Consider the following 20135-nt stretch of genomic DNA (forward strand, 5'->3'; position numbering starts at 1 on the left):
TTGAATTTAATTCAATTTGACATAAATATAAATTTTTATTCTTATAATCTTTATTTAAAATTTTTGTCGTTAATTTTCTCTTTTTTAAAATAGTAAATGTAAAATTTCAAGATTATTATACGTAATTATTGAACATTTTAAATGTCATATTCTATTTATGTTGTTATATATTATGTTGTTTTATATTCAATAACTTTTCAATGTGCTTTTTAAAATTAATAACAAATTTGTTATTTAATTTTTATATTAATTAATTTATTATTTATGATAATTAATCCATATTTAAAATATGTTTAATTATTCGAAAGAAAATCTTAAAGTTAAGTAAAATATTAGATATTTTTGTTAAAGAAAAATGAACAGCAATCAATTTTATAGAAACATAATTTAACGTTACTATAGGTATAGTAACAAGTACCCATGTACAGTTGGTAATGTGCTCAGGAAACGCGGGATTGGTTAAAGTATTGAGATTTAAATATTGAAATCCGTTGCTTGTCTTGCGCATAACAAAACCAGGAAAATTTGTATTTGAGAAGGAAGTTAGCGCTGAGTATATTTTTTTAGTGGAACGTACAAATAACGTGAGCATTATTAATTAGAACACGACGTTTCTTGTAATATACTGCACGATCCAGCGAAAAAGATAGTACAAAATGTCAAAAGATGAGAAAGAATGCGTTATTCCTGACGTGATATACGACGTAAACTCGGGAAAAAGTTATATCAAGGGACGATTTTTTGGAAAAGTTAGTAATATCTTCCTACAGTAAATCTTTCTATTTTTTGTCTTGGAAATTTCATAATAATTAAACATTTTTAACTTTGGGATTTTTCTAATCAGACAATTTTTCGTTCAGTATATGCTAACTGTTAGTATGTGTTACTTTCTTCCACAAGTTTTGTGAAATTCTTGATAAAATATGTAGTATAATTAACTAACAATTTTATTATTCTTATTTTATCATATATTAACATTAATTTTATTAACTGCATAAAAAAAATTTTTGGATGATTTTGGTTTAAATTTGCTGTATTACATAAAATTGTATAACATAATAAGTTACTGTATCATACATTTTTGTATGTCCTTTATGCTTTACAATTTTAGTCCTTTTATTTAGTATTTTTCTATATTTTATACATTTTTTTTATTGTAGGGTGGTTTTGCAAAATGTTACGAAATCAGAGAATCAAAGTCACATCGTGTATTTGCTGGGAAAATTGTGCCAAAATCACAAATCACAAAGAGCAATCATAGAGAAAAAATGACGCAAGAGATTTCAATTCATCAAACTTTGAACCATAAAAATATTGTTGGCTTTTATGGTTTTTTTGACGATCCACAGAATGTATATATAATTTTGGAGCTGTGCAGAAAAAGGGTAAATATTCTATATAAGATAAATATAAGGACAAACATATAAATAATCTATTTATTAGACTTTTTTCAAAATGAAATGACAATTGTACTTTTTAGTCAATGATGGAATTACATAAACGTAGAAAAGCACTAACAGAATGTGAAACGAGATATTATATGAAGCAAATTTTAGATGGTGTAAATTACTTGCACCAAAATAAAATAATTCACAGAGATCTAAAATTAGGTAACTTGTTTTTAAGCGATGATCTGCAGGTTAAGATCGGTGATTTTGGTTTGGCTACCAGACTAGAGCATGAAGGAGAACGTAAAAAGTAACTGTTTTGTTTATTTTAGTATATATCTTAACATTTAATGTAATAGAAAAATTAACTTTGATTTCATTAATAGAACACTGTGTGGAACACCTAATTATATAGCACCAGAAATTTTAACTAAAGTTGGACATTCTTATGAAGTTGACATATGGAGCATTGGATGCATTATGTACACTTTACTTGTGGGAAAACCTCCATTTGAAACATCGAGTTTAAGGGAAACCTACGCTAGAATAAAACAAGTCCAATACAAAATTCCTAATTATATTGGTACAGTTGCGATGAGCATGATCTCTAATATGTTACAAGGAAATCCATCCAAACGCCCTTCCATAACAAAATTAATTAAAGATCCATTTTTTTCTTCTGGTAAGTAACATCAAGTTTTGTCAAAATTATAAATCATTGTCATTATATGTATGAAATATTTTTCACTGATAATCTATTCAATATTGTTATAGGTTTTATGCCACATAGTTTACCACTGTCATGTTTAACAATGGCACCACGCTTAGACCTGCTGGAAATGCATAATCAACGTAAGCCATTATCTGAAATGAATACTAATGTAGGAGGAGAGGGACAAGACTTCGTATTCCGTGTACCTAACAGTCCGGCGCGTAAAACGAAGCCTGCGGATGCAATAAACGAAGTCCAAAAACTGAATCTTGATATTAAAAAGATGCTTCAGACATTGAGAGAGCAGTTGAGTGCTGTATTAAAGTCTAAACCATGTAGAGAGACAACTTCGTCAACAGGTACCGTCATCCAGGGATTAAATATTATTATCACGTTTTGCATGGAAATTATCGTTTATACTGACAGAAATTATTTCCTGATGCAGAATATTCAAGACCCTATCAGATATTTATGGAAATCTCAGGCACGAATCACATCTCCCTTTCATTTTCCTATACATTAAAATTAACATTTATTTAAATAATGAAAATATTGTATAAAATAATTGGTCTAATAATTGACAAATATATTTTATGTAATTCGTTCTGTATATATACATGTTTAACTGTATAGATGAAATGACTGACCCTGCTGCGCAACCTGTACTTTGGATAAGCAAATGGGTTGATTACTCGGATAAATATGGATTCGGATACCAACTTTCTGATGATGGTGTGGGTGTAATGTTCAACGATGGGACTCGTTTAATAATGCTGGCTAATTGTTTCAATATCCACTATATAAATCGCGAAGGAGATGAATTGTATTACACAGTCAGAGAATATCCCTCTGAATTAGATAAGAAAATGAGGCTAATGAACTTCTTCTTAAAGTACATGAAAGAACATTTGATGAAAGCTGGAAGCTCTGTTGCTGTGAAACCATGCGATGCGATGTCTAGGATACCTTATATGCATCAGTGGTTTAGGACACAGAGTGCTGTAGTTATGCAATTGACTAATGGAACAGTACAGGTAAGTAACTAAACATTTTAAGTCATATCTCTGTTTAAGTTTCGAATTTTCGAATATAATACAAAATATTTAATTTATAACATTTCACTTTCAGATAAATTTCCTAGACCATACAAAAATTATTATGTGTCCATTAATGGCAGCTGTTACATATATAGACACAGAGAAAAATTTCAAAACTTATAGATTCCAAACTATACAAGAAAACGGATGTTGTAAAGGTTTGGCTAAAAATTTAGCGTACGCCTATGAAAAGCTTCTATTAATGTTATCGAATCCCCAAACTCGATAATCATAGCTTGAAGCCAATCGATTTAGGGAATGAACAATTCTGATACACAGTATATTTTAGAACTACTATGTCCTTCTTTTTTAGTAAAGATAATGTCTTCATATTTAGCGATTAACAAATACGACTAATTAGTTATTTTATTTTTATTTTATTTTATAGAAATATATTGAAATTTTGCTAGGTGTTTATATTATAACATCCAAACAAAACATATACAGATCATGCAAACAACTTATCTATTAGGGGATTTTTTCTTATAGCTAAAGTAAGCCTTCGTAATTTTTATATTAATGTGGACAATTAAATTATGGTTATAGTCCTTTTTGTAATAATTTGTATTTTGACAATTTTATGAATGAACAAACATTTAAATTTAAGTATTTTGCCACGATATTCGTTACTCCATATACGTACCAAGAATAATAAAACATTAGCTGGTCAATATTGTTTTGATGGAGTAGTGCAATTTAACATTTGTCTATTTTTATAATGTGGAAGGAAAAATGAATGGCCTAATCTTCAGTGATATTCCAAGTCATACATATTCCAACAACAAATCTTTTTCACCCCATTTTCATCAGACCAAAGTTAGGTCTACTGATGTGTGTATAGAGTGTGTCTGCGCGTCTTGCACACCATTGAAAACGTATTGAAATTTCTGATTCTCTTGATTTTGCAAGAGCAACGTACAAATTATTTTTTAATTGTAAAATTTGGGTGCGGCACTTAAGGAATTGTAAAATGAAATGTGAAATAGAATGTCAGAACGAATAACAATATTTATATAAGACTTAAATTCATATTCTAAATATTACTTTAACAAGATATATGGAAATAAGAAAGGAACGAATATATACAAATGTACATACATGCATACAAACATCTCATGGCACTATACCCAATACATATCATATAAGCATTTATTGTATTAAATAATAAATTATATCGATAGTATTATTTTTGTAAGTAGCTTATGACATCGTTTTGAAAATAAAATAAAGTGTTTCCATTCTTAAACTTGTTGAATTTCAAATTTCGCAGCCGTCAATTAAAATTAAAACAGGTCTGAATTAGGTTAGGCTAGATAATATCCTTACACATGTAAGTACATATGTACATACACACACTTTTTATAATTTTTATTACAACTGTATAGATTTATCTCTATTGCAAATTTTCAATTAAAAATTGTAATGAAAATAAAAATTGAAATCTTTCAGGTTCCATAATATATATATTAATATTTAAATAAAAAATATAAAAAAGTAAATTTCTGGATAAAATCAAAATGAGGTTGAAATACTTAAAATCTACCATCTATTTTAAAGGAAAATATTACATAATAGAAAGGATATTTTTTAGTTAAACAATTTCCAATCCACATAGAAGTATAATTATGTCATACATTCTAATCAAAGTACAAAAATAATGGAAAATAACAAAGAGAATGGTACACGCTATTATCAAGGAAATGTACACAAGCCTATTATATTGACAAATGACAGCTAAATGCAGTGGTGTGTTGCGTATACGTCACAGAACGAAGAGGTAAAGGCAAGCAAAGGAAAGTCAAGCAAGAATTGTATTCAGTAGTGGCGCAGGCTTTGCGCTAACCACGCGTATGTTGTTTTGGTTCGTTCAAGTTCGTAACTCGATCCAATTTGTAGAATGTGACACACATCGGTAACGTTTCCTCGTTGGGTAGAAGACAAACGGTACAGGTACAGAAATTGAGTAAAAGCACTTATTGGACGTATTTCGTATACGTATATTTCATTCGACTATTTTCGATCGAAGTACCTCTTTGAATCATAACTATTGTATACATCGTATGAACGAAATGCTGCCATGTTAACATCAAGGTTACTACGTACAAAGTAAAGGCATCTTACCCCTTAAGCTGAAAATATCTTCGTTTAACAGAATTGATGTCTTTTGAAAAAATAATCTTGGAATCAGTTACACTCATTAGATATCGGTAACTAAAAGACAAGTTGGCGTGTGATGAAAACCACGTGTTTTCCGCGAAATTCTTTAACGAGCATGCGTCCTAGAAATATAACGTTAATTTATATAACGTCATAAGTAGATTGTGGGTTTTTAACAGTTTTATATTTTTATAAACAGAACTAAAGAAATGGAATTTAAACAGACATGTCCTTCATCTATTATAATATATATTCTACTTAGGATATTTTATATATTGTTGTATATTATATGCATCCTGTGCAATTTTGCTCTTTTAGATTTCTTACACATGTATAAGAATCCGTACTCTAGGCGATAGAATTATATGACTTCTAAGAAACCGGAAAATTTGACTTGTCTTTTACAAACCTACAATGTTGACGAGTTGTTGATTGGCTATATATGTAGTAGTTCTTATACGTATTAAATCAAATTGAAAGGAATAGTGATATATCAGGCTGAACATTACGCATCACGTGCCGTACACAATTGACCCTTTCTCAGCTTCTCTCTGTCTCGATAACAATTTTGCTTGCCATCATTTAATGCGACCATTAGCCTGACTACGTTATACAACTAGAAGGCATCCGCCGCTTACGATTAATAACAATAATAATACGAGAAATGATTATTTTTAGACGACGACAACGGCTGGAAAAATTATCATCTTTGTGAAAACATTCGCTGAAATATTTATTGAAAGTTATTTCGTATCGTAATTCTTTTTATGCATTTTCGTGGTGTTGTTTCGTCCTAACAACTTGTCGAGTTGACTTTTTGTTGCATAACGCCTTTCAATTGTTCTCGATGAACCTTCGTGTTTCATTTCTACAATCATTAATTAATTTATATTTTTGTGATATCATTGTCACTGTTTGTTAAAAACACTTTTTTTTTAAGTTTGGAAATATACATGGAAACAATATTATGACATTAAGATTGTTATTTAGAAGTTCCAAAAATAATTAATCATTTATTTGATATCTTGCGGTTATAATTTAACTATCATTTCACATTCAACTCATGGTTTCTCATTCTGCATAAATTTGATTGCATAGATTAGCCAAAATCTTTAAGATGATGGGGTATAATGGTCCGTTTACCTTCGTCCTAAGTTGTTTTACGACACGTTGTGTACACATCCGCATATATAACGTAGAATTGAGAATTGCAGCCTTAACTTTGCTGACTGAGCGTCATCTGTCTTTTTCTCCTTGTTCTAAAAGCAACAATTACGAAACAAGATTTTCTATGTTTTAATTTGACACGAATAATAATTTCTAGGGTTTTTAAAAATTAGTATTGCATATCATAAACCATTACGAAATTGTAAAATCGTATTCTGCACTGATAACACGTAAAATCTCAGAAAGTTTATGGAACTGATAAGAATACAATAAATCTCTTGGTATAGTTATTGTGTCAAATTATTGCTGATTTACTGCATTTCTTGGAAGAAGGTTTTAAAAGAAAATAATGTACATATATGTACTATAGAAATATTACTTTTTTTCAATAACGTAATATGTATATGTAATTTTCTTTTTTTATTTATTCCTATTTTGGAAATATTTCCTATTTTGGATAGATTATGTAAAATTATATAAGTAGTAATCCCTAAAGATTAAACAGTAGACATATCAAATTTTCTGCTGAATAACCATGACGAATACACTCTATTCGCGTGGTAACCTTGCGTATCGTGAACCAGAGAGACGAATTTATACTTAATATGTACTTTACCTTGTAAATATGGATACACAAAATAAATAAAATTAGCATTTTAGAAATCACCTTTTTTGTATTTTCGTACATCTGTTATAAGTAGAGTGCGGATATTTATGTAAATTCATATTTTTACAAATATAATACAAAATATGGAATCTAGATAGACAATTGTTTCATTGTTCTATCTATAATATATCAAAATATTATAACAACTAATTTTGTATATTTTTTAATATTATATGTATTCTCTAGATTTTTGCGCGTTTAAATTCCTTATAAATGCATAAACATCAACAATTTAGTCATAAGTACACGAGGATTTTCTGATCTCAAACTTTAAATGATGGTTGAAATTAGAATTATTCACATAACATCAATTAGAAGACATTTAACATTGATATTATTGAAATATTTATTTAGAAACTATTATTATTTCAAATAAATTTAGCCGAGATCTAGTTCAACTACACAAATATTTTCAACTACATACACTGAATTAGATATTGAGTCATGAATAACAAAGATGACTGACATCATTCTTGTCATTATGTTTAACTACATACATGTCTGATATGTATCGACGTCAATAGTCATACAATTAGTTAAATAACAAACACTTATTTGAAAAAAGAATTTCTACAAATTTCTAAATAATTATAAGTATCTTTTATTTCCTGTACTTCGTGTTTTATGTTATTGAAACAATGTTGACAATGTTAGCTCATTATCTTCCCATGTACATATTCATATCTACATAATGTATTATACATAGTTACATTAATTTCTATCTCTTCGATTGGACAATATTATACTACATGAACAGCTACACTACGCTGGTGAAATTAAAAACGCGTCAGCAAGTTACAACACATTACCCAACTTATTAGAATTTAGCACATCGCTTTAACACGATTAATGAATTTTAATTAGATCGCAACGCATTTATAAGATTCAATTCTATAGTATTTTATGAGTAGAGACAAGTCCAAGGTGATGCATTAATAACGTATTAAATACATTATATATTTAGAAAATAATAATGCATTAGGTGCAGTAAATACATAAGTATATTAATTTATTAAGTTATTACATTTATTTTATTAAGTTATATCAAGTGAGTTGTTATTCTGAGTTATTGAAATACAAAAATTTATTAAAATACATATATTACAAAAGTACGTTACACAAATCAAAAATATAAAAAGAATTTTCATAATTCGAAGAATATAGTATTTATATCATAGTGATATAAAATACTTTGATTTACCTTTAATACTTTATGATTAATATGTGTAATATTAATATTTATAATATTTCAAAATTTCGGCAAATCGTAGCGTAATCTATAATTGCAATATGGGTTCGGTAAAATTCTATAATGTGACTCAAATAAAAACAATGAGTTGCAAGTGAAGTGGTACATTAATGTATTTTTGATTATCAAATAATTGCTGCATATATGATACAATCAGAACGACGAATAACTGGTTTTTATATATGCATGCATAACTTAACGTTTTTGGTAATCTGATAATCCGTTAGGTTATGTACATTAGTAACAGGAGAATATAAATGTATCGAATCACATTTTCTTCGAGTTATAAGTCGAATTTATTGATTTTTACATTTTAATTGCACTTGCTTCATTACCCAAACGACCTTATATCTTAGATAATGATTATTTTTATTAAACTAATTCTGGTAATAATATATTTGTAATGTGCGCACTGTAATAATAGATGTATTTAATAAACACAATGAACAAAATATGAACGAAGTATTTATGAGATTCCATTATATTGATCTATTTCATTCCATTTGCCTAGTTTTACTCATTTATAATTTATTATCTGATATTCATTCGTAATATAAGTGGATTGATATAAGTCAGTTCGCTGCTAGCTTCCATAAAATAGTATTCTCCATTTATTATTATAAAAAAATTGATCATATTATTTTCAAGTAATAAAAACGTATCCTGATAGAGAACAAAATTATAACTTTATCAATTATGAAATTAAAGAGGGGATACATTTAAAAGTTAAAATACACGAACGTGAGTTCATATTCTTAGTATTTTGACTTGCAACATTATGATTTTCAATCGATCATATATAATAGTGATCTCTTAGTATATATTTTAATAAATCCATTGGACAATTCATATCTGGCTTATAAATGATTTCCAGATACGTTCAAACAATCCGTATACCGATCAATGTATTAATAGTAGATATTAAGATGCTTGTGTATGAAAACGATTAATTTGAAAAATATTCTAATTTTAACTTCGTAGAACTTAGCATGTGCAAGATAAGAAATTATTCAATTTCGTATTGTTGCCTTTGATCGAAAAACTTTTGAATAACATATATATATATATATATGTCGGGGTGACGTATATATATATTTATACAGTCATCGAATAGTAAGATCAAATGCAGATGTGTAACACATCGTTTAGAAGTCAAAAACATCGTTACAATCTTCCAGCCACTGTTTGATTAGTGACGAAGCAAGTATCGAGATAAGGAGACGAAACGAACACATGTAAGGAATTCGTCCAGATACATGATCTCTTTCTGTCTTAAATACAGGTGTTCGATCCAGACGTGCCTTGTTCTTCTCCACGATACAGTTTCACGCGAAATCAAGAGAACTTCGATGAGAACTATCGTTCTGGATATCTACATCGGATTTGGCTAACAAGATTTATCGGTCAAGTATTTCCATAACATTATCGTAAATTTACTGATCACTATCTTTAAGATTCTTCGAGAGTTTTTATCGTATCTTATTGTGTCTGTATTGTGTCAATTTTTAAATTATTGCCCAATCAGTTAGCAATTAATCTAGCCTCTAAGAAGGTCCTTAAACAGATAAGCTACTTGAACGATAAGAACGTGTCATTCTGAGGAGATCTTTTCAATTTTTGATCGTGTGACTTTGATTTCGATGCGAGTGCTCGCGATTCGTTTTCTTCCTCGTAAAATCGGTCAACAGTTGAATAGCTATCGATTAGTGATCAAAGGATCGATTTGAAAGACGAGTTAATGCAGCATACGAAGAAAGATGGACTCGAGCAATTCAAAATCGAAACCAAATCCGCGGGTGAAGGCCAGCTTGCTGTCGGTGTTGTTTTGGTGGTAAGTTTCGTACGATTATAAGTTTGCGATGTTAATTAATGACAAAAATATATTACATATACATTGGCATATGAAAATATTTCATCGCTTGTAGAAACATTCTATGAACATGTTATCTGTAACAAGACCGACGACCATAACCATATTAGTGAAATTTGAAATAAATCTGAAGATGTATATAGAAATTACAATATATTTAGTATAAATTCATACATAATTTCGCAGTGATCACTAAAGTACTTGAACAATCAATTATCCGTCATGTTAATGTCTCCATATTCAGTAGATATCATTTTTAATGTTTATCACGTGCTTAAGATAATTGTACATGCTTATGTATATTCTTCTTTTTACTAAATGTATATTTGCAGTAATTAATCTTGTAACTTCAGTTGTTTTTCATATACACTTTCAGATTGGTGCGAAATTTGCCGTCATATAATCATTAAGTCAATATAATAATGACAGTCATGCCTCATTACAGTGACGAAATTTCAAAATGTACAATGTATACATAAGAATTTTCTATGCTAAGTATTCAAGAAGTAACTGAGTCACTGTACATATGTACATATCAGTTATTTATTATTAAAAAATTAGGTTGTCCCAAAAGTTCCTTTCGCTTTATAAGGAAATAATAGATGAAATGGATCATTGGGATCAGTGGATCCATTTTGAAATGCACTATACATAATTCAATAAAATAATCTAAAACAAAAAATATTGTGCATCTATTATTTTATTATAAAGCGAAAGAAACTATTGGACAACCTAATATATATTTTATACGTAGATTATTAATTGACAAAAATAGAAGAATACAGAATAAGAATATACACAGTGCCTGAAATCTTGGTTAGGGCCGTAAGAAGAAACTTTGTATGAGGAATCAATGTATTTTCTACAGAATGTTGAAATAATACTTTATATATCTATTACATTTTTGCTTTTTCCTCTTTTTTATTTTACTGCAATAATAATTAATATTTGCAATTTTTCTACTTGTAGATGAAGTCATATGCAGTCATTTTTTAATACGTAGAAGTTTAAAATATCAAATAAAATTGTAAGTGAGCCTGGAGCCAAAGAGTTATCAGTTAATACCATGTAAAATAATCAGTGATCGCCAATATGCTAGCAATACCAATTCTTGATAGGTTAAATTTACAACATCGGAAGTTCGCTTTATCTTGGCCTGAACTATACCCATTGAGACAAGCAATATTTTTTTGCCCTATACTCGTTCCGCAATCCAAAAGTAGGCTGGAGCGATGAACTCTTAACGTATTTCGAATATTTGATAAAAATGTACAACCGTTTCATATACCGTTCGAAAATAATATTTCTGAAAAGAAAAGACTTTCCACCTCTTGCCTTCATTCCAATTTAGTAAAAATAAATTGAATTTCTAATAAGAAAATTTAATTTAAAACTTTTATTCAATTGATTAAATATAAATTGTATATGTAATATAGAATATTCCAATTGTGTTATCCGACACAGGATTAGACAGATAAAGAAATCACAAGGCAAGGTGTTAAACGATACGAGCTTGAAATAGTAGAAGAAGAAATAATTAATACTACATTAATTTTCAAATTTCAATTTAAATTCGAAGTATCCTTATTGAGAAATATTCAAGTAGAGAAAATTTTTAATAATATGAGTATTTAAGTTCAATCGTTTGAATAGCTTTCGCAAGATGGCTCAAACATATTTCAGGAAGAAAAATAAATACACAGTTGTTTGTCACTAATCGCGTCACGCATCGTGATTTTACGTTTGCAAAATTGCTTTTCCGTTTACTTCCATCGTCGCGAGTCATGAAAACACTTAGTCCTGTTATGGTCCTTAAATTTTTATGTCTCTTTAAAATACTTTTAATTTCTTAACAAAATTGTAACCTTAAAATTAAAACGAGAAGTCACGTACGTTGTTAACTATTCTTTCATATTTTCCTCAAACTCTACCTCAATAAGTCTTTAACGATAAGAAAATATGATCGAGCCGAAAATGACTAAAAAATGTAGCAAAATTAATTTCATCTTCGAGATTTCAAACAACACTTCGACTATTCTTATTTGACGACGGGTGTTTATGCAAATTGCTATTTTCGCGAATACTATAATTTAAAAAATGGAACTTAAGTAGGGATGTGTTACATTTACTAAATATTATAACGTGTATTATAATATATATATATTATATATTATATATATTATATTTAATATATACATAATATATAATATATAATTTAATATATATATTATATATATATTTAATATATAATATATAATTTAATATATATATAATTATAATATATATTATAAATATATATTATATTATATATTATAATATATTATATATATATTACTAGTATAGTATAGTATTAGAAAATATATATTTTTTTAAATATATTTAATATAATTAATATATATAATACATAATTAATATTAATACGATAATTAATGATATTTTGGAGTAGATTGGTTGTGCGAGGTGTTAGCCATTATTAGGTGAACGTACCCAAACTGTATGATCATCGTCGCATCTAACTATCAATTGCGTAGAGCATCCCGTTAAATATAATTGCTCGTTTCTCCATACATGTGTATGTTACCCATTGTATTTAATGATACACAGGTGGACGATAGACTTGTTCAAGACCGGCTACAGAAAGGTTCTGCAAACGGAAGATTTGTATAGTCCTTTGAAAACCGATAAGTCAAATTACCTTGGAGATCGATTAGAAAAGTTTGTACAATTCAATAATTAATTATTATTTGATTTAACGAAAAAATAATCAGTGCTTAAGTTATGAGATGTATGATTTTCAGACGATGGAAAATCGAGTTAGAAAATTCGAGGAAACACAAAAGGAATGCCAGCCTGTTGAGAGCTATCTTTCGTACCTTTTTATGGGAGTACACCGTACTTGCTTTGATGCAGATATTAAACGAATTTTTCCTTCGGTATATCTTTTGTTTTCTAATTTATTGTACTTGGTACTTCAATTAGGAGTATTGCTTGTACTTGATAATCTTCTTTTTTTTGGATAGAAAATTATTTTCATGAAAAGGAAAGAATTGGAAGTAATAATTAGTAATATTTCTATTATTAGTAGTAATATTTCTATATATAGATAATACTGAGTGCAAAATATTCATGTAATAATAATTACACTATTTTCTTTTATTGTGACCACAGATTTTATCTCGTGTTGTAACTAACGTTTCTCTTATCGTTTCTTGGGATTACTTTCGTGAACGGAATTCTGACGATATGTATCTAAAAACATTGATAAATGTCTAGCTTTATCTATTTAAAGAAAATTTTTAATTCTAACCAGATCCAATATCGATCTCTGATCATAATGCAAGAAAATGTTGTACCTATTTCAATATCCTTACACGATTATGATGTCTTGTATCCGTTTGAAGATTAGGGACACCGATGCTTCTGGGTGGGCTTCTGCGTTACTTCAAAAAGAACACGACCGAAACTTATGAAACTGCGTTACTATACGCGGGTGGAATTTGTATAGCAACAGCTATAAATGTAATCGCTCTCAATCAAGTGGTTTTCGGCGCGTTTCATGTTGGCGCGAGAATTAGGGTCGCTACTTGTTCTGTAGTATATCGGAAGGTAATACAGGAAATGTAATCAGCAGTGAGGCTTTACTTTCAAAGACTACTTATCTCAGTTAAATAATAAAATTGTATCGCGCGTGTATTTTTGAAGTGTTACAATGTCAAACTAGTGTTTCAGAAGAAGCGAGAAACTATTTGGAAGCTTACAAAAAATCATTTATATTAAACACATAATGTTGGAAAAATGAATGCTCTAGGATCTAGAAAATGGTTAAATATTTTTGTAATCATCTCTTCTTAGTTCCTCAAATCCATTTTTAACGCTGTTAATGTTCTTGTAGCATAGGATTGAATTATCTCGAATTGTGATACTTTTGAAATACATGCGCGATATGAAACCTTTACCAACCATTGCGTGTATAAAACGACAATATCAATGTATTTGTTTTTAGGCGTTACGGCTTAGTAAAACAGCGCTTGGTGAAACGGCACCAGGGAAAGTGGTCAATTTGGTGGCCAATGATGTGAATAGATTTGATCTCGTTTCCATTTTCATACATCATATGTGGTCTGCACCACTTTCTACGTTAATTATAGCGTACTTTCTTTATATCGAAGCGGGATACGCTGGATTAATTGGTATCGCTGCGGTTTTCGTTGTTGTACCGATTCAATGTGAGTTTCTGGCAATGATGATTCCATTGTCAAGCTGGAAAAGCTCGAGCTCTTGCACTTGTAAAATATTACATAGTTTACTTATATTTACTTATATTTTGTAAAATATTTTATTCATGAAAGTAATCTATTAATTAAGACATTCTGCTCTATTAATTAATTATTTTTCTTGTAAACATGCAAGCGCAAGGCCTTGAATTAGATACTAGTAAAGCTATAAGCTTTAAAATTTATGAAATATTATATATCTTCAATGTGAAATTTATATTTTAGCATATACGGGAAAGCTGTCCTCCAAGTTTCGATTACAGACTGCCATGAAAACTGATGAGAGAGTTCGTTTAATGGACGAAATTATATCAGGAGTTCAGGTCATTAAGATGTATGCATGGGAAAAACCATTCTGTGCTTTAATTGAAACTGCCCGTAAATTAGAATTGCAAGTGGTGACTAAAAGTGCTTATATCCGAGGCATCTACATGACCTTCAACTTGTTCACTACAAGAATGGCCCTCTTTTGTACTTTAATTAGTATGCTCCTATTTGGCGATGAATTATCAATCGATAAAGTATTCGTTTTTTCTTCCTATTTTAATATTCTGGCGCATACTATGTCTGGAATGTTCGTACGGGGTTTTGCTGAAATTGCCGAATGTTTGGTGGCTGTGAGAAGATTACAACACTTTTTGATGTACGAGGAATTTCAAGACAGTGGCCATATTTTAAGCAACTTTACAACTAGCATTAATGGTAGCATCAATAGCATTTCAAAGTATGCTTCCAACAAAACTTCGAAGCCCGATATACCATATATCGATGATGAAATAGACGGTTATGAGAATCTGGATGATTCTTCAGAAAAAAGAAGACACAATGGTTTAGTGGTTGTTGCTAGCGACTTGCTTAAGAATACGGCGAATATGATAGGGGGTAAACATTTGATATATTGTGTATAGACTGCGGATGTTTGTGCAAATATAAGCACTATACTTTGGGTATTTTATGCATTTTTGTGCATTATGTATATTTTGTGCGTTTTTGCACATTAAATTTGTCATAAATACTTCCGCAGTCTAGTGATATGGAATGCAAAAGCATTTTTTTTAAATATTTGTTTTCTTACAGAAAAGAAACCTTTTCCAACAATGAATCAGGAAACATACGCAGTAAAGATGAGCCACTTAACGGCTAAATGGGAAGCAAGTCAATCTGAAAACACTCTTGAAGATGTAAATCTTGAAATACAAAAAGGAAAGATATACGCCATAATAGGTATGGTCGGAGCCGGAAAGAGTTCGTTCCTGTCCGCTATTCTTGGAGAAATAGAAGTAACTGGAGGTCACGTGAAAGTGAATGGAAGTCTGAGCTATGCTGGACAAGAAGCTTGGGTCTTTGGATCCACTGTTAGGCAAAATATTCTTTTTGGACAACCTTATGATCGTCAATTATATCAGAAGGTTGTGAAAGCTTGTTCTCTTCAAAGAGATTTTAAGCAATTCCCCCAAGGAGATCAAACAGTTGTCGGAGAAAGAGGTAGTTCTTTGTCAGGAGGACAGAAAGCTAGGATTAATTTAGCTAGATCTTTATATAGACAGGCGGATATTTATTTACTAGATGATCCACTGAGTGCTGTGAGTATTTTAAAAGAAATGATTACGTTTTAAAATAATTTAAGTGCAAAGATGTATATTATTTTATAAATTTTAGGTTGACACCCATGTCAGCAAACATTTATTTGAAGAATGTATACAAAGATATTTAGCTGGAAAAACGCGGATTTTGGCTACTCACCAGTTGCAGTATGTGAAAAATGTGGATGCTATTATACTTATAGAGCAAGGAAAAGTCACGGTATTTTCCCAATTTCAAGACTTACTAAGTCAACGACCAGAGTATGCGGAATTGCTAGCAGCGGAATCAGAATCTATCGAGGATAGCTCTTTAGAGAAGAGTAGTATGAAAAGACAATTTTCATCATCAAGCACTAGAGTAAGATTATTTTATTAGATGAAGGTGCCGAATAGTTACCTCCTCACCGATTTCGATGCCCTTGAAATATTTTGTTATGGTCATCATTAATTGAACAACTTTTTCCTATATGGAATATCGGATGGTCGGGTTTAGTTTTTGAGTTAAAGACAAAGCATGTTTGGTATCATTTATATACTTCCTTGCTATATTTTATACAAAATTGTGCACGAGATATTACAGTTATTGCCTGTGTATATGTGTGTGTGTGTCCAAATTATAACTGTCCACCATTATCGGCATTGCCCACGTGGCTCGCTTACTTGGGCCGTCACCATTTAAGTAGAATTTAGTGACTGGAATTTTTATTTTTGTTTTTTCATTGTTCATGCATCAATGATCATAGTGATTAAATAGAGATTCATAGTGATGAAGATATTTAAAAAAATCCCGTTAAGATTCATGAGGAGGTAACACGTCGACAACTTCACGCAAAATATATGATACCAAACATATGTATAACTTCTATGTATAACTGGAAGACTAAAGTCGACCACCCGTTATATGTATAGGAGAAAGTTGTTCAGAATGATGACCTTAGCGACATATTTCAAGGGCATTGAAATCGGTGAGGAGCTAATTACCCAGTACCTTGACCTTTTATTTTTTATAGCTGTGTAATCTTTCGTGAAATATATTAATAGATTTATTGCAATAGAGTCGAACTCCGGAAGCAAGTAGTGGAGGAACAGACGACGAAGAAGAAGACGAAAATTCTGAGAAATTTAACGATGGTTTAGAAGGAACCTCTCGTGGTGTAGTCAAAGGACCAATATTCATTAAGTACTTCCAAACTGGTGCCAATTTATGCCTAGCCTGTACGGTACTCCTATTGTTTATATGTACACAGTTTACGGCTAGTCTCAACGATTATTTTGTTCCTATTTTGTAAGTATCAACAAACATTGGGGCGATTTCTATTGCTTTAAGATATCATGTTATAAAATAAATATTTTCAGAGTAAATGAAGAAGAAACACGACATTATTACATTGCACAAGCTAAGTTAAACGCTACCAATAATACCTCGATCGAAAACCTCGATATTTCCTCTATGTATAATAGCATATACGTTTATACCGCTATTATCGTTGGATTATTTTGCATTGGTATTACTAGATCATTAACCTTCTATAAAGTGTGCATATTATGCAGTCAAAAGTTGCACGATATGGCGTTTAGTGCCTTAATTAGAACAGGCATGAGGTTCTTTGATACGAATCCTAGTGGCCGAATTCTCAATAGATTTTCTAAAGACATGGGAGCCATTGATGAATTGTTACCAAAGGCTATACTTGATGCTGGTCAAATATGCATGATGATGTTTGGGTCTTTAGCAGTATCATGTATAATCAATCCTCTTTTCTTAATTCCTATAGTATTTTTGGGTACTGTCTTTTATTGGATAAGGAAGGTATTTTTGAGGACTAGCAAGAACATTAAAAGAATGGAGGGTATGACTCGATCCCCTGTGTTTACTCATTTAAACGCTACTTTAAATGGATTGAGTACCATAAGAGCATACTGTGCACAGGATATATTAAGAAAAGAATTTGACAAACTGCAAGATGTCCATACTTCCACAGTTTACATGTATATAGTGGCGAGCACTGGCTTTGGATTCTCGTTGGACGTATTTTGCTTCGTCTTCACATCTCTAGTTATTTTCAGTTTCCTCTTATTGCAACAATCATTTTCTGGCGGAGAGGTAGGCTTGGCCATCACGCAGGTAATGGCCATGACAGGAATGATTCAGTGGGGAATGAGACAGAATGCTGAAGTGGCAAACCAGATGATGTCTGTGGAACGTGTGTTAGAGTATACGCAAATTGTGCCTGAACCGAATTTACGTGACAGGGGAAAGTTTGCCAAGAAAATCGAGAAGCAACTTCCGCTACCTGCTAATGCACCAAAGAATTGGCCAACAGATGGAATGATCAGGTTCAGAAACGTTTATTTGAAATACGTAGAGGATGATCCTCCAGTATTAAAAGGACTGAATCTCGTCATTAATCCTGGAGAAAAGATAGGTATAGTGGGAAGAACAGGAGCTGGAAAATCATCCTTAATATCAGCTCTGTTTAGACTAGCCAAAATTGAAGGTGTCATAGAAATCGATGGTATAGACACTGGGTCCATTTGTTTAGAAGATTTACGACGTAATATATCGATCATTCCCCAAGATCCAGTTCTATTCTCTGGTACCTTAAGACGTAATTTGGATCCTTTCAACGAATTTACGGATAAAGCTCTTTGGGAAGTACTTGATGAGGTAAATTGTTGTACTCAATCTGTCTTTCTTTTCTTCTTTTTTTATAGATAAGGGCTTTAACAATCTCTTTTATCATATTATAAAGGTAGAACTGAAGGATGCTGTAATTACTGCTGGAACAGGCTTGGAAAGCCGTGTTTTGGATAGGGGCAGTAACTATAGTGTAGGTCAAAGACAGTTGGTTTGTTTGGCAAGAGCTATATTAAGAAATAATAAAATACTTATGCTCGATGAAGCTACAGCCAATGTGGATCCACAAACAGATGCCCTGATCCAGCATACAATACGAAAGAAATTTGCCAAATGCACTGTTCTTACCATTGCCCATAGGTTAAATACTATCATGGATAGCAATAAGGTTTTAGTCATGGATAAAGGACGCATGGCTGTAAGTAGAATTTATTATTTATCTACTTAGCTTTAAATATGATCTGATATTGGTCATTTAATTAGCTTTAATACATTAATATGTTAAATAATTAAGCTATTCTGTATAAAAAGTAATCAATTATAAAAAAATAATATTTTAATTTGCAGGAATATGATCATCCTCATATACTATTACAAAACAATTACAGTCAATTCAAATCACTAGTTAGAGAAAGTGATCGTGCTATGTACGATCAATTAGTGAAAGTAGCAAAACAATCTTACATTGGCATATACGGAAAACGATGATTATTAAATAACAGCTTGATCATGAAAAAGGGTTTGCAGCAATATGTAAACAACTCCAATATATGAATTGTGTTTATTTTAAGAGAAAGGAAAGTATAGCTGTTACATCCAAAGATGCAAAAGTTTATTACTAAAAGTATTATTTAGCTATGAATTTTATCACGTTTCAAAATGTATTTTGATTGTGATTGATTTTGAATTGAGATTAGAAGTTATTACTTAATGCTGGAAACTATTATTTTTATTGTAGCAGTTCTTTTAATTACCAAGCGATAGGGCTTGTGCAATACGCAAATCACGTTTTTAATTTTAATCTTACCAAGTATTATTACAAGCGTATACAATGTAGTTATATAATTAATATAATATAATATAATATAATATAATATACTCGCGAGCGGTATATCATATCCGAGGAAGCATATTTTTATATCTCTCTGTACGCAAATTATTGCGATTGTTATTCCAAGAGCTTTCTTATACAACGAAAACTTTCTTGCAGATTTTTATGCAAACTCATATTTCTACGAATACAACTAAAGAAACGAAATCTAAATAGAAATTTTGTTCACCTTCTAAATATTATACCAAAAAATTTCCTTTGGAAATTTTATGTATTTGTATA

The 20135-nt window shown here is 30.4% G+C and overlaps 2 protein-coding genes across 3 annotated transcripts; both read left to right on the forward strand.

Annotated features, from left to right (window-relative positions):
• The first annotated feature begins 485 nt into the window (after nt 1-485).
• On the forward strand, nt 486-4421 carry LOC117212722 (serine/threonine-protein kinase polo). The gene is made up of 7 exons (XM_033457729.1): nt 486-749; nt 1161-1385; nt 1481-1698; nt 1775-2070; nt 2163-2459; nt 2734-3134; nt 3229-4421. Exons 1-7 carry the CDS (start codon nt 657-659, stop codon nt 3424-3426), a joined length of 1728 nt encoding a protein of 575 aa, XP_033313620.1. The 5' UTR covers nt 486-656; the 3' UTR covers nt 3427-4421.
• A 5601-nt stretch (nt 4422-10022) lies between these two features.
• On the forward strand, nt 10023-19598 carry LOC117212691 (multidrug resistance-associated protein 4-like). 2 transcript variants are annotated; one of them, XM_033457671.1, is made up of 12 exons: nt 10023-10268; nt 12912-13022; nt 13106-13240; nt 13709-13913; nt 14311-14533; nt 14807-15463; nt 15659-16164; nt 16241-16522; nt 17220-17449; nt 17521-18832; nt 18918-19220; nt 19370-19598. In XM_033457671.1, the coding sequence occupies exons 1-12, from the start codon at nt 10195-10197 to the stop codon at nt 19508-19510; spliced, it is 4179 nt and encodes a 1392-aa protein (XP_033313562.1). In that variant the 5' UTR covers nt 10023-10194; the 3' UTR covers nt 19511-19598. The 2 variants fall into 2 exon arrangements, with proteins under 2 accessions (XP_033313562.1, XP_033313571.1); XM_033457680.1 differs by lacking the exons at nt 10023-10268; nt 13709-13913.
• Nucleotides 19599-20135: the final 537 nt, after the last annotated feature.

This window comes from Bombus bifarius, unplaced genomic scaffold (assembly GCF_011952205.1).
Source record: "Bombus bifarius isolate JDL3187 unplaced genomic scaffold, Bbif_JDL3187 scf7180000007970, whole genome shotgun sequence".
NCBI lineage: Eukaryota > Metazoa > Arthropoda > Insecta > Hymenoptera > Apidae > Bombus > Bombus bifarius.